The sequence below is a fragment of the Rattus norvegicus genome, chromosome X (genome assembly GCF_036323735.1).
Source record: "Rattus norvegicus strain BN/NHsdMcwi chromosome X, GRCr8, whole genome shotgun sequence".
Classification (NCBI taxonomy): Eukaryota; Metazoa; Chordata; class Mammalia; order Rodentia; family Muridae; genus Rattus; species Rattus norvegicus.
In genome coordinates, this window is record NC_086039.1 from 156470207 (window position 1) to 156483231 (window position 13025).

A 13025-nucleotide genomic window follows, 5' to 3' on the forward strand; every position below is an offset into this window, starting at 1 on the left:
CAAAATTTTAATAAATAAATATATGTAAATAAATAAATATCATTTCAGGATAAACATATCACTATCCAGAAATGAGTCCATTTGGTATTTCTAACTTCTGAAGATACTTACAATCTAGGGTCATTCTAATCCAAACAGTTCCAGTATCAAGAAGATAAGAAGTAACTAAAGTACTTCAAGACTCTCCTGCTAGAATCTAGCAGCCACCACCACTACCAGTGACTTCACTTCCTCGGGCTTCTTCCAAGACAAAAATTGCCTCCTGACAATTTTAGGGGCATTTATAAGCTACAATAATCCCCTCAAAAAGCATGTGCTACTCACCTGGGAGTATAAACACTTCAGGGGCTGTCAGTCCACCCATGCCAAGCCTGCAAATGAGACATTCTCCTTGAGACCTGGTACTTATAGAAATCCTCAGTAGGTCTTCATGTCTTTGAGAGTGGTTTTGGAGAGGTTTAACTGTGGAGGGAAGACCCACACTGAATGCAGGAGTAAAGTCTCATGGACCTGAGGCTAGACTGAATAAAATGGGGAAAACAATCTAGGCAGTTTCGTTCATTTCTCTCTGCTTCCTGTCTGTGTGAGCAGCTTGTCACGCACCTAGCACTGTGCCTTTTTGCCATACTAGCTTGGATCTCATTCTAAAGCCTGAGCGGAAACAAACCTGTCCTAAGTTGTTTTTGTCAGATATTTTATCTCAGCAACAAGAAAAGTAACCAATATAGGCTCTCTCATTTTACAAGCCTTGGGCTTTGTCATATGTCCCCATAGTCATGAGGTCACAAAAATAAAAGCCAAGGTCACCAGTGTCTGTAAATGCCCACAGGGAGGAGGTTAGACGTCTCTGGGTTCTAAGGACTAGGACTTCCTTCCTGTTTGCCATTTCATTGTTGGGTTGAAAAAGTTGATTTTAAAATATTTTATTTCACATTTTACACATACATTTAGAAATCAGCTTTGCTCTTGGGTTTCTCATTACATTCAGCCTAGATGAATCTCAAAATATTTTCTCTTCACAGATAGTTTTGCAAAAGTAAGGAGACATCCTGCCTGTTATGGTAGTACACACCTTTAATCCCAGTGCCACAGAGACATGAAGACCTACTGAGGATTTCTGTAAGTACCAGGCCTCAAGGAGAATGTCTCATTTGCAGGCTTGGCATGGGTGGACTGACAGCCCCTGAAGTGTTTATACTCCCAAGTGAGCACCACATGCTTTTTGAGGGGATTATTAAGTTAGAGGCTAGCCTCATCTACAGAGTGAATTCCAGGACAGCCAGGGCTACCAAGTGAGATTCTGCCTTAAAACAAAATAAACAAACAAAAAATAACACAAAACAAAACCCTAACTAGGCATTTACTAATTATATATGTCATTAAATGGCTGCCCTCACTGGAGATTGACCAAGAGACACAGGGACATTTTACTTCTCCTGTGTCAGTTAGAATTAGATTCAGATACATAGATGACAAAATAATGGTTTTGACCAAGGTAGACATTTATATGTGTTGTACATGACCCCAGCTGTGGCCTTCAAATGCTTTTGGTCCAAGATGGCAACCAGAACTCCAGGTATTACATCAGAAAAGAGCTGAGGAAAGGAATTGAGGAAGGAGAAAAGTAAAGGGTTAAGAATAGGACTAGCATTTTTTGAAGGAGTTTTCCAAAAGATGTTACTCTAGTAAATCTTACCAGCCACATGGTCACAATTCAGCAGGAAAGGCAGCTTTAAAAATATTGTCTTATTGAGGCAGACACGGGCGTCAAATTATCCTTGACAATATAGCAAGTTCTAGGCCAACCTGGAATGCATTATTGGTTTTTTTTTCAAAGAAAATTAACTTTCCAGTTGTTGAATAGGCAAAGAAAGCAACTTAAGATATTCCTTAAGCCAGGTGGTGATCATGGCACTTGCCTGTAATCCCAGCACTTGGGAGGCAGAGGCAGGTGGATGTCTGTGACTTTGAGGCCAGCCTGGTCTACAGAGTGAGTTCCAGGACAGCCAGAGCTATAGAGAAGAACCCTGTCATGGAAAAACTACAACAGATATTCCTTTATCAATTTTCACATACGGACTGAGTTCTGATTATAACTGTATGCTAGAAAAGTGCCCACCAACAATAGAGGAATAAAAGAGTTCTAAGCACAAGACATAAAAAAATGAGCACAGTCCTTGAACCTTCATTATCCATGCAGAAGTCAGTTCTGTACAGAAACTCAATGTTGCACACTTAGCAGGCTCATGCAGGCAGATCTCTGACAGAGATACATAGTGAGAACCCATCTTAACATACAACTTTACTCCTGAGAGTTGAGCAATGTGTGAGAGTGGACTACACTGCCAGTATGAGGAAATCCTTTTCTTAGAATCTGAGTATTTAAACATGCTAATGTTGCCTTGTGTTCTTTTACTATAAGTCCTATAACGAGGGGGTTTACAGTAATCAGAATGCACCATATACATGCATAAAATGTTCAAAGAACTAATTGAATAGAAGTGTTTTAAAGGTTTTATCTTTTTTTGTTGTTGGGGGTATTTTACTACATTTTCATTTCTGTCTCTAGTTATCTGCTTTTTATATAATATGTTATTGATTATTTGGGAATTTTACATCATACAGCATGATCACACATCCCAGTCCTCTCAGGTCTGACCCCACCCTTGTGACTTCTCCCACCCCACCTCAAAAAGGAGTAAAAAATAAGTCCTACTTTGCCTATATACTCACTACAGCCTGGTCAAACTCCCAATAGCCAGTTTCTTAAAGAAAACCTAGCCCTTCCCCACCCCCACCAGAGAAGCCATCAGTTGGGGTAGAGCTTATACTTCAACATTTTTATCACAATTTTTTTAAGAGTTCTCTTCAATGGAGTTCTCTGTCTAGGCTGTTACTTTTGTAAGATGTGGGAGGTGGAGGTAGGTGTTGTCACAAAAGCCTATGTCTTTCTTTCTCAACTGTGAGTCTGCAGTCATTGATGCCACTGCAGAATAGCTTCCTTGCCCTTTACAGTCAGTGGTAGCATGGATCATGGACTTCTACATCATTTCTGCCGATAGTGTGGACCACAGACATCCATGTGATCACTGGTATCAGCACATGCCACAGACCTCAACATAGTCTTCAGTGGCAGTACACCATAACATCAACACAGCCTTCTGCTGTAGCATAGGCCATGGACACCATGCTCTCCTGGGCAGCACAGGCCAAGGACATCAACATGGCCTCTGGGGCAGTACAGATCAAAGACATCAACATGCTTCCTGAACATCAACATGGCTTCTTGTGGCAGTACAGACCACATATATCTTCATGACCTGCGGTGATAACACAGGCCATGAATAGCAACAGTATCCTGAGCTGCAGTAGGACCACAGACCCAGATATGGCCCTTACTGGTACCATGACCATGGACATCAGCATGATATCAAGTGGCAACTCAGGCTGCCTATAAAAACATGGCAGTAGTGTAGCCCACAGACATCAACATGGATTCAGGTGGCAACACAGACTGTGGACATCCACATAGCCCTTGATGGTAACATGAGCCATGAACATCAACATGACCCTCAGTCACAAGCAGGACCATGGACCCAGACATTGACCTCTGCAGTAGCATAGATAAAAGTTTTAAGGTAGATAGTATACAACAAATGTTAAATATATGGACAGTCTTCTTTAAATGGACATGGATTTATTTTGGTCTCAATACAAAATATTAGTATTAATTGCATCATGTACAATCATTGCAAATTTTTTTTTGTAATAGTCATCATTTGGGATTTCCCCCTTGTTCTTGATTCACCTTGGCTGAACAAAATGTCAAGCAAGCAAAGGCAACCTTCACCATTTATGTTTTCTTAATACGGAGCTTTACCTTGATTCATTATTCCTCCTCTATCTTTTTTGTTACAATATCATTAACATTGCAATAGTTGAAATGTCTTCTCTTGAACCACTGTGGTTAGCATAAACTGAATTTATAAAATTATTTTGGATAACATTTTTAAAAGAAAAGAGGCTATGGAGATGACTTGGTAGGGAATTGTTTGCTATAAAAGTATGAGTGCCTCTTTCCGTCTCTGGCCGCTGCACGGAGAGGAGTCGCCCCCATGTCCGCGCATCTGCAATGGATGGTCGTTCGGAACTGCTCCAGTTTCTTGATCAAGAGGAATAAGCAGACGTACAGCACGGAGCCCAAAAATCTGAAGGCCCGAAACTCCTTCGGCTACAACGGGCTAATTCACCGCAAGACCGTCGGAGTGGAGCCTACGGCTGATGGCAAAGGGGTCGTGGTGGTCATGAAACGCAGATCCGGTCAGCGAAAACCTGCCATTTCCTACGTGAGGACCACCATCAACAAGAATGCTCGGGCTACCCTCAGCAGCATCAGGCAGATGATCCGAAAGAACAAGTACCACCCTGACCTGCGTATGGTGACCATCCGCAGGGCCAGTGCCATCCTTCGAAGCCAGAAGCCTGTGGTGGTGAAGAGGAAACGGACCCGCCCCACCAAGAGCTCCTGAGCCCCACACCCCAGAAGCAATAAAGAGTCCACTGATTTGTTCGACCACCTCCAAAAAAAAAAAAAAGTATGAGTGCCTGAGTTCACATCTCCAGGACCCATGTCAAAAAAATCTTGGAGCTCCAGTTCAGTGAGAAACCCTGTCTCCATGAGTAAGGTAAAGGGTGGTAGAGGAAGGCATCCGACATTGTCCTCTGGTCTCCACAAACACACACATGTACTCATTCACATATACACACTTGTGCATATAAAAACACACATACACAGCATATACTATATCAATCAATCTGTATAATAAAGGTGAAAGAATGTGTCATTATGTCTTGTCTGAATGAACCAGCTGCAATAAGTTTCTCTGAGACAATTAGCAGAAGTGTGTATTGGATAACATTAAAGAATTATTTTGAATATTGCCCACCAGTATTTGTTTGTTTGTTTGTTTGTTTTTCAAGACAGGGTTTCTCTATGTAGTCCTGACTGTCATGGAACTCACTATGTAAACCAGACTGGCATCAAAGTCACAGATATCTGCCTGCCTCTGCCTTCAGAGTGTTGGGATTAAAGGCATGTGCAGGCTGTCTGATCACTTCTTAACAATTAGATATACCAACTTTCAACACATGAGCCTCCAAAGAGCCACTTTAGCTTCCATCCATAACACTGACGTTGTAATGATGTTAGTTTCACAGTTGTGACAAATACACTATGGTAGTGTCAGAGGTTAACAATGAGGGAGGCTGGGTTGGGGATTTAGCTCAGTGGTAGAGCACTTGCCTAGGAAGCGCAAGGCCCTGGGTTAGGTCCCCAGCTCCGAAAAAAAGAACCAAAAAAAAAAAAAAAAAAAAAAACAATGAGGGAGGCAAGGTGCAGGTCTATGGGAGCTCATTGTGCTATCTTTGTGGTTTCTCTATCAAACTAAAATTGTTTCACATCAAGCATTCATTGTTTTAAAATACCTCTGGGAAAGAAGAGAGAATAAATAGAAAGGACAGCTAAATCAGGACAATTAAAAATGATGCTTGGCCGTAGTGGCATATGCCTTGAATCCCAGAACTTGGGAAGCAGAGGCAGGAAGAACTCTTGAGTTTGAGGCCCGCCTGGTCTACAGAACAAGTCCCAAGACTGCCAGGGCTGTCTTGAAAGACAAAAACAAAACAAAAGAGCGACATACCAAACAAACAAACAAAAACCCCAACAACAACAAGGACATAAGACATTTTACCAAATAGCTCTGTAAGTAATAAATATGTGCATAAAATGACAGTATCATTAACCATTAGGGAAAGGTAAATCAAAACCGTAATGAAGAATCATGTCACACCTCTCAGAATGGCTAACACAAAAACAGTGACAGTAGCAGATATGGGAAGAGATGGGTGACACTTAGTCTTCCATCTATTTCTAGTAAGCATGCAAAATGGGGCAGCCACTCTGAGAAAGACGAACAAGAAATTTCTTATAAAAACAGACATGACATTGCTAGGTGGGATTTGGCACAGTGTCAGATAGCTCAGCTAGTATACATAAAACCCTGGGTTGTATCCCCAGCACTACATGCCTAAAAAAACAGTCAGCTATGAAGAAATAGTCCAAAGCCTTTGGGGTGATGAATAGTTAAACACCTTATTGCTGTGTTAGCTTAATGAATCTATGCAAATAATGAAATTGCATAGAGCACACTCAAGAGAGTTCCTGAATGACAGAAGAGTCTTGGAGTGGTTCCCAAATAGCCTAATACTGTGTTACCAGATGCTCATGCTGGTCAACTTCAGGGAGGAGTCCCCAGTGCTCTCAATGTTCCTCCAATGAATTAAGACCTGAAATCCCAGAACTTAGGAGACAGGCAGAAAGGTCACTGCACATTCCAGGCCAGCATAGTGAGGTCCAGAGCTACATAGTGAGACTCTGCTTCAAAAATACAAAACAAAATTTAAAAAAACAAAAATTTTTTGAAAAAATATTCCAGAGAGAAGACCACATTTATGAAAAATATGAGCAAATCATTGAAAACCATTGACTCTACCTGATTGATCCATGGGCCTTCATTAACTATTCTTTACTTTTGTTTATGTTTGACCTTTTCCATGATAAACTGTTTTCTTAAGAGTCACTGCTAAACAAATGTCTGTTGAATAAGTGAAGGATTAATGAATAACCGTAGTCCAAACCTGTCCTATAGATAATGGAAGGATGTAGAGGGGAGGTACTACTCAAGGTCACACAGAATACTCAAGGTTCCTGATTGTCACTGCAGATCTTCTAAAATGTAGATCTTAAATTTTACACATGTGGTACTTTTCTTTTTGAAAAAATAAAAATTGTCTATTACCTGAAGGGTTCTAAAATAGGAGAAGAGTAGGCCTCCCCAGGAGAAGAAAGGAGACACCCAGGATGTTAGCTGCACTCTGAATAGGGGCAGATAGGCCACTTGGAGCAGGTCAGAGGCTGTAGTGAGATTTACTCCAGGATGAAATCACTAGAAAGCCTGGTATATTTGAATGTCTTAAGAACATTTACACACCCGGAGGAGAGTATAGGGTTGAATTAGCGATAAGTGCGTGGGAAGCTAAGCAAACAGCAGCCCAAAGGCCAATGATTAACTCCTGGGAAAACAGAATGCTGTTCAGGGAGAGAAAGCGCCTGGTTTACATGACTCACCTGTGAGTGGCATTTACAGGGCTGCATAATTTTCAAGAAAGGGAAAGCAAAAGCTTTTTCATAAAGAAGGACCTTGGGGTGGGGGGTACACTCTACCTCTCAATGGAGCCACTGTGAGCAAAAGCTAGGGTCCAGACTGAGGGGTAACCACGAAGAGACCCTGGTGGAACATATGGCTGGGCCCATTGCTCTGCACACTAGATTTACCTGCTTTTTCCCTCAGAAAAGGCACCAGCACCTCTGCCTCTGCCTCTGGCTGGCTCACTCACATTTTAGAATTGCTTTCCAGTGCCTGGCCATTCAGTCATCCTGAGGAACATCTCAAATCTCAGACACTAACCTGTAGATGTTCCCAGTCACAAACATATCTTATCCACTCTGAGATGGGGACTCTTGCTTAGCCTTTGCTGTCACATGCTAGGTGACATAGAGAAAGGCTATTTGGCTTTTTAGACAGTGTAGGCAATGCTGTAAATTTTGTGCCTATGGTGACCCAGCAAGAAGGGAGAGATCTTCATTGTGGGGCCTAGTCTCTTCATGATTCAACTAGAATCAGCCACAAATCAACAGCCCACAAAGTTGTTCTAAGAGCTTCAGTCCCTATACTGTGTGTGTGAAACACACAGTGGTAGAAGCAGTAGCCCCTAAAAAACCTGTTCATGTCCTGGAGTCTGTGGGTATGGCCAGATGGAGACAAAGGGGCTGGAGCCATGGCTCAGAGGTTAAAAGCACTACCTGCTTTTCTAAAGTACCCATTTCCATTTTAGCACCCACATAGTAGCTCATAACCAGCTAAAACTCTAGTTATAGAGGATCTAACACCCTCTTCTGGCATCCTTGGTATGTAGACATATCTGTAGGCAGAGCATTTATGCAGACTCTTTTAAAGTTGGTAACTGGGCACAGTGGCACACACCTTAATTCCAAGACTCAAGAGACAGAAGCAGGTAGATCTCTGTAGGTTGATGACTAGCCTGGTGTACAAAGGGAGTTCCAGGTCAACCAGGGATACACAGTGAGACCCTGGCTCAAAATAGTAGAAAAGTCTTTGCAAGTGTGATTAAACGCAAGGCATTAAAGTGGTATTCTCCAGGTGGGCTTAAATTCAATGGCAGGTATGCTCATAAGAAACAGAAGGAAGATAGAAGAAAAAGCCCACATGAAGGATACAGAAATTGGGGTGGTTGGGGCCACAAGCCAAAGACTGCCTAGAACCTCCCAGGAGCTGACAGAGAGAGGAAAATTTCCCCCCTAGTACCTGAAAAGGTAGCATAGCCTTATCTATACCTTAACTTCAGACCTGTGACCTTCATCCCAAAGGGGACCATATTGTGACTGCTGTCCAAGGACACCTGTCTAATGGGAAGGACAGAAAGAGTGGGAACAGCTCTGGGGTCATGATTTGTGGGCCATTAACCACAGTCAACTCCACCCAGTGGTCTCTGGCCAAGCAGCACAGGCCCTTACAGAGCTGATCCATCCTCCAGGAGCAACTGAATTAGAGAACAATCCCTCCAAATATCCCTTGGTGGGAGCACCTGGTATTATTTTATTTCACATAGACCTTCTTTAGTCACTATAGCCAAGCCAGGCTACAGAGAAAGTGTCCAAAAATAGAGACAGAGTTTGCCCTTCATTCTCCACCAGTCTACTCACATGCTAAGTCTCCAGATAGACTTCAGAAAGAACTATCTCCACACACTGACCCCACTGCTTCAGTGCTTTCTCAATAGTTTCTCATTGTCTGACTCATTCCACATCCTATGACCTTCACTTATTCCTTTATCTGCTGTGATCCTCCTCAAGGATTGGTGAAGCTTAAGCTCCCTGATCCCTAACTTTGACTAGGAAAGGCAAGAGTGCCAGTAGCCTGCCTCTGTCCTTGGAGTTGTCCTTGGAGTAAAGACAGAAGGATGGCAGCATTTAATGCAAAACCAAGAGAGACCCATACATGAAACCGGAGAAATGAGAAGATGGGAAGGCCATGGTTAAGCCAAGGTGCTGTTGAGTGAAGGGCTCCCATACACCAGAGAGAGTGACATTTAGCCAGATCCTCAAATCAATTCCTTGGGGAGTGAGTAGCCAGGGAGAAGTCTGAACTTCTAGTCTGTGGGATGGCCTCCAGGTGTGCCAGCAGTGCCATCTAGGGCCTGTTGGATGCCAAGTGAATAGGAAGTTGGCAAACCAGGAGCCTTCTGCCCCCATGCTGTCTCAGAGGGGTTTAGCGGCTGCTTGGGCCCAACTGTATGTGGACTATAGATAGTTTGCCTTTTGCAGCAGTGTATAGCTCCTGTACTCAAGTGTTGATACTATGGCATCAAGCCCTTGATTTTGCTAGGGTTTTTATTACAGCACCTGGTATAACACCAAGCATATGAGAGGCCTTTGTGTTTGCTAGCTGAATGAGAGAGTAAACCACTGAAAAAGCCTATACTCACTGTAAAAGCAGAGAGTCGGCCCAACAGTGCAGCATTGTCACTGAGGTCTACTGTACCTCAATCCCTTTGAAGGGTAGCCAAAGGGAGAGGGTGATGGCACATGGGAACAAAGGACTACCCAGTTAATAACAAGCATCCTGATGCTCGAATACCCCTAAGGTCAGATACCATGGATCCCCATGGGGCACAGGACTGTCCTCTAATAATCCTCCCTGTGCATGGAGAATATATGCAAAGATTAAGGTTGCCCCTGAACATCTGGGAAAGGAGAAATGGAAGGGCAGGGGTAAGGTCACAGTCTCCTCCTGGTGGCCTTTGCTGCAGATTGCTACCCAGCATGTCTGCTGTTCCCCAAATCAGTTCTTCACTTCCCAAGGCTGGCCTCAGACAGCTGGAAAATGTTGCAGTGCAGGGAACTGGTGCTGTCCCGGGCTAGCTATAGGAGCCACACGGGCTGGAGCACATAGGAGGGTAATGGGTCCTGTGTCTCATCTTGTTCCACTGGAGTTCTAGGGACACAGGCATTCTCATATATGCACCTACTTGAAAAAGGAGGTCTTGGGAGGATAAATTCCAATGTTAAGGATAGAATCATGGCACATGATATTAAAAAAGGTTCCCACCTCCACCCTACTCTGAGAGCTAAGAGTGCTCATGGCCCAACATTTTCTCCCAACCCAGGCTTCTAGGAACTGAGCTGTATGTTTCCTTATAAAGCTGAGCAGGGTCTTCTGTCTTTAGATGGCCTTGAGATTAGGCAGGGTCCAGGGCAAGGAGACCTCTGCAAGCCGGTGATCCTAGGATAAGGCTGTCCTATGTCCCATGCCTGGAGGAAAAGTTAGGACCCCCCCACCCCACCCCGCCAAAATGCTCCTGGTAGTGTAGAGTGGAGACTGAAGGGGGACAAAGGCAAGCATGGCTTTGGAGCCCCTTTCCTGGAATAGGCTGGGAGGACCCCAGGGACCCTCAGCTGTGGGTTTCAATGAAAAGATGCCTGCTCACTGGGACTGCTGGACAGGTGTACCCAGGTCTGCGCCCCAGAGTAATGTGAGCACCCCCTTACTCCCAGTATCTGTGAATGTGGCCACACACAAGAGACAGATCTTTGAGGATGTTGTCCCCTTAAAGATGGAGAGACACTATCACCCTGATGATCCAGGTGGCCCCAAGTCCAGTGACAGAGGTCCAGAGACACACAGAAGGAAAAGGCAAGGTGGTAGGGGTGTGTGGCCACAGCCAAGGGACAGGTGGAACTGCTAGAAGAGGTGGGAAGGGTCCTCCCTCAGCCCCTCTAAAGGATGTCACTGACTTTAGACTCTAGAGCTCTAGAGCTGTGGGAGTCAGGTCCCTTCCAGGCTCTGCTCATCTGCTGTCCACCCCAAGATACTACTCATCCCTGAGGCGATCAGGGGACCTTAAAGTATTTTAAGGACAGTTTGATCTGGGGGCCAGTGCTCTTTGTGCCCACAACTGTTAGGGTCACTAAACTGGTGTGGAGACCGCCTTGGCAATGCCCCTCCCTTTGGCTTTGGCCATTCCAAGGAGCCTGGGCAACCATTCTGGTTTATTATATTACAAGTGAGTCATGAAGTCCAGCCTCCATTTCAGAGAGCAGAATTAAGAGACAGCTCGTGAAACTTGTGTGAGTTCTCTCCTACTAGGTATATTCCAGATACCAAACTCAGGTCATCAGGCTTGTCAGAAAGCATCTAAACTTGCTGAGTCATCTTGTTGGCCCTAAAATAATACTTTTAGACACATGTGAAGCTTCTGTTTTAGGTGCCATGAGTGATTTAAATAAATAATACTTGAAGCCAATGCATTAGTTATGTTTTTGTTGCTGTGTGTTGGTTTGAATAAAAATGTCTTGTATATTTGAATGCGTAGTCATCAGGGAAGGATTTTCTGAGTAGGTACGGCCTTTTGGGAAGAAATGTGTCACTGGGTGTGGGCCTTGAGGTTTCAAAAGCTCAAGCCAGGCCCAATATCACTCTCTTCCTGCTGCCTGTGGATCTGGATATAGAATTCTCAGCTACCTCTCCAGCACCATGCCTGCCTGCATGCCACCTTTCCCCCACCACGATCAAACTGGACTAAACCTTTAAAAGTATAAGGAAATTTCAATTAAATGTTTTCTTTTATAGGAGTTTCCATGGTCATGGTGTCTCTTGACAGCAATATATCACTAAGACACTGTGATTAAAAACACTATGACCAAAACAACTTATGGACTAAGAGAGTTTATTATAGCTTATGGTTTCAGAAGGCTGAAAGTCCATCATATTGGGAAAACGTAGTGATAGGAGCAGAAAGCTGAGAGCTCACATCCTCAACAGCAAACGTGAAGCAGAAAGAATGAACTGGAAGCAGCATAACACAAAGCATAATTTCAAAGCTCACGTCATATGTTTTTTAGCAACACTCTACCACCTAAATCTCCACGAACAGCACCACCAGTTGGGAACCAACTCAATACTGCAGACTGTGAGAAACATGTTTTCACTCAAATCATCACAGCCAGTTTGTGGGCTCTTTCAATCGTACAGTCCCAAGTGTTCTTGTTAAACTTAAATCATAGCTGAGTATGGTGGCACAGGCTAGTAATCTTAATACTTGGGGGGAAGAGGAAGGGGACAAAGCATCTTAACTTGCTGAGGCATCTTGTTGGAGGAGGCTCTTCCTGCCCACATTACAGGGAGCCACCCTGTCAAGACCCCTTCTTCCCTTTGGCCTTGGACATCCCCTGGGATGTGTTTTTGACACAGATAATATTTACCTCTGTAGACAGAGACAGGACCATCCCATCAACAAACCCAGATCCACACCTTCATGTCTCTGTATCTCTTTCCTCCAGAGATGGTGGCAGACCCAGTCAACAATGGTGCCCCAAGCTCCCTAAATCTGGTCCTGGTTTCCACATTCTAGTATCAGCTATGAGCAAATGTTGACAGGAGTTACCTGCAATAACCATGCAGGGTCCCAGACAGTGTTTGTCCCAGGCATTTGCCTTCAAGTTAAGGTTTAGGGCACAGTCAAGAGGAAATAAGGTCACGTGATAGCTGGAAGAAATGGAATGTGTAAACACAGTATGAAGGTTCTACAAATGGGGGATCTTCAAGGGGTGGGAGAGAGGCCCATGCTACTGGGGCTGCTAGGATGGAAATCCCGCCCCCTGAGTCTGAGACTCTGTTCCCTATGTCTGAGCACTCTACCCAGCCTAGCTTCCAGCTAAGCCCAGATACAGAAGCCCAACCTTGCAGGTACGGAAACGCTCCCAGGTGGCTCGGGTAGGGATCCTCCTATATCATCTTGCTCAAACCTACCTTTTTGGGATCATTGGAGAAGTATAAACCTCCATCACCCAAAGGCACACATCCAGCTCCTGATGCCTTATTCCCCTG

General features: G+C 44.1%; 1 protein-coding gene across 1 annotated transcript; it reads left to right on the forward strand.

Annotated features, from left to right (window-relative positions):
* Positions 1–3002: 3002 nt before the first annotated feature.
* On the forward strand, positions 3003–4573 carry RGD1565183 (similar to ribosomal protein L28). The gene has a single exon (XM_063280515.1). It carries the CDS (start codon positions 4116–4118, stop codon positions 4527–4529), a length of 414 nt encoding a protein of 137 aa, XP_063136585.1. The 5' UTR covers positions 3003–4115; the 3' UTR covers positions 4530–4573.
* Positions 4574–13025: the final 8452 nt, after the last annotated feature.

Coding starts and splice junctions, on each gene's coding strand:
- RGD1565183 (XM_063280515.1), top strand. CDS start 4,116: ATGTCCGCGCATCTGCAATGGATGGTCGTTCGGAACTGCTCCAGTTTC.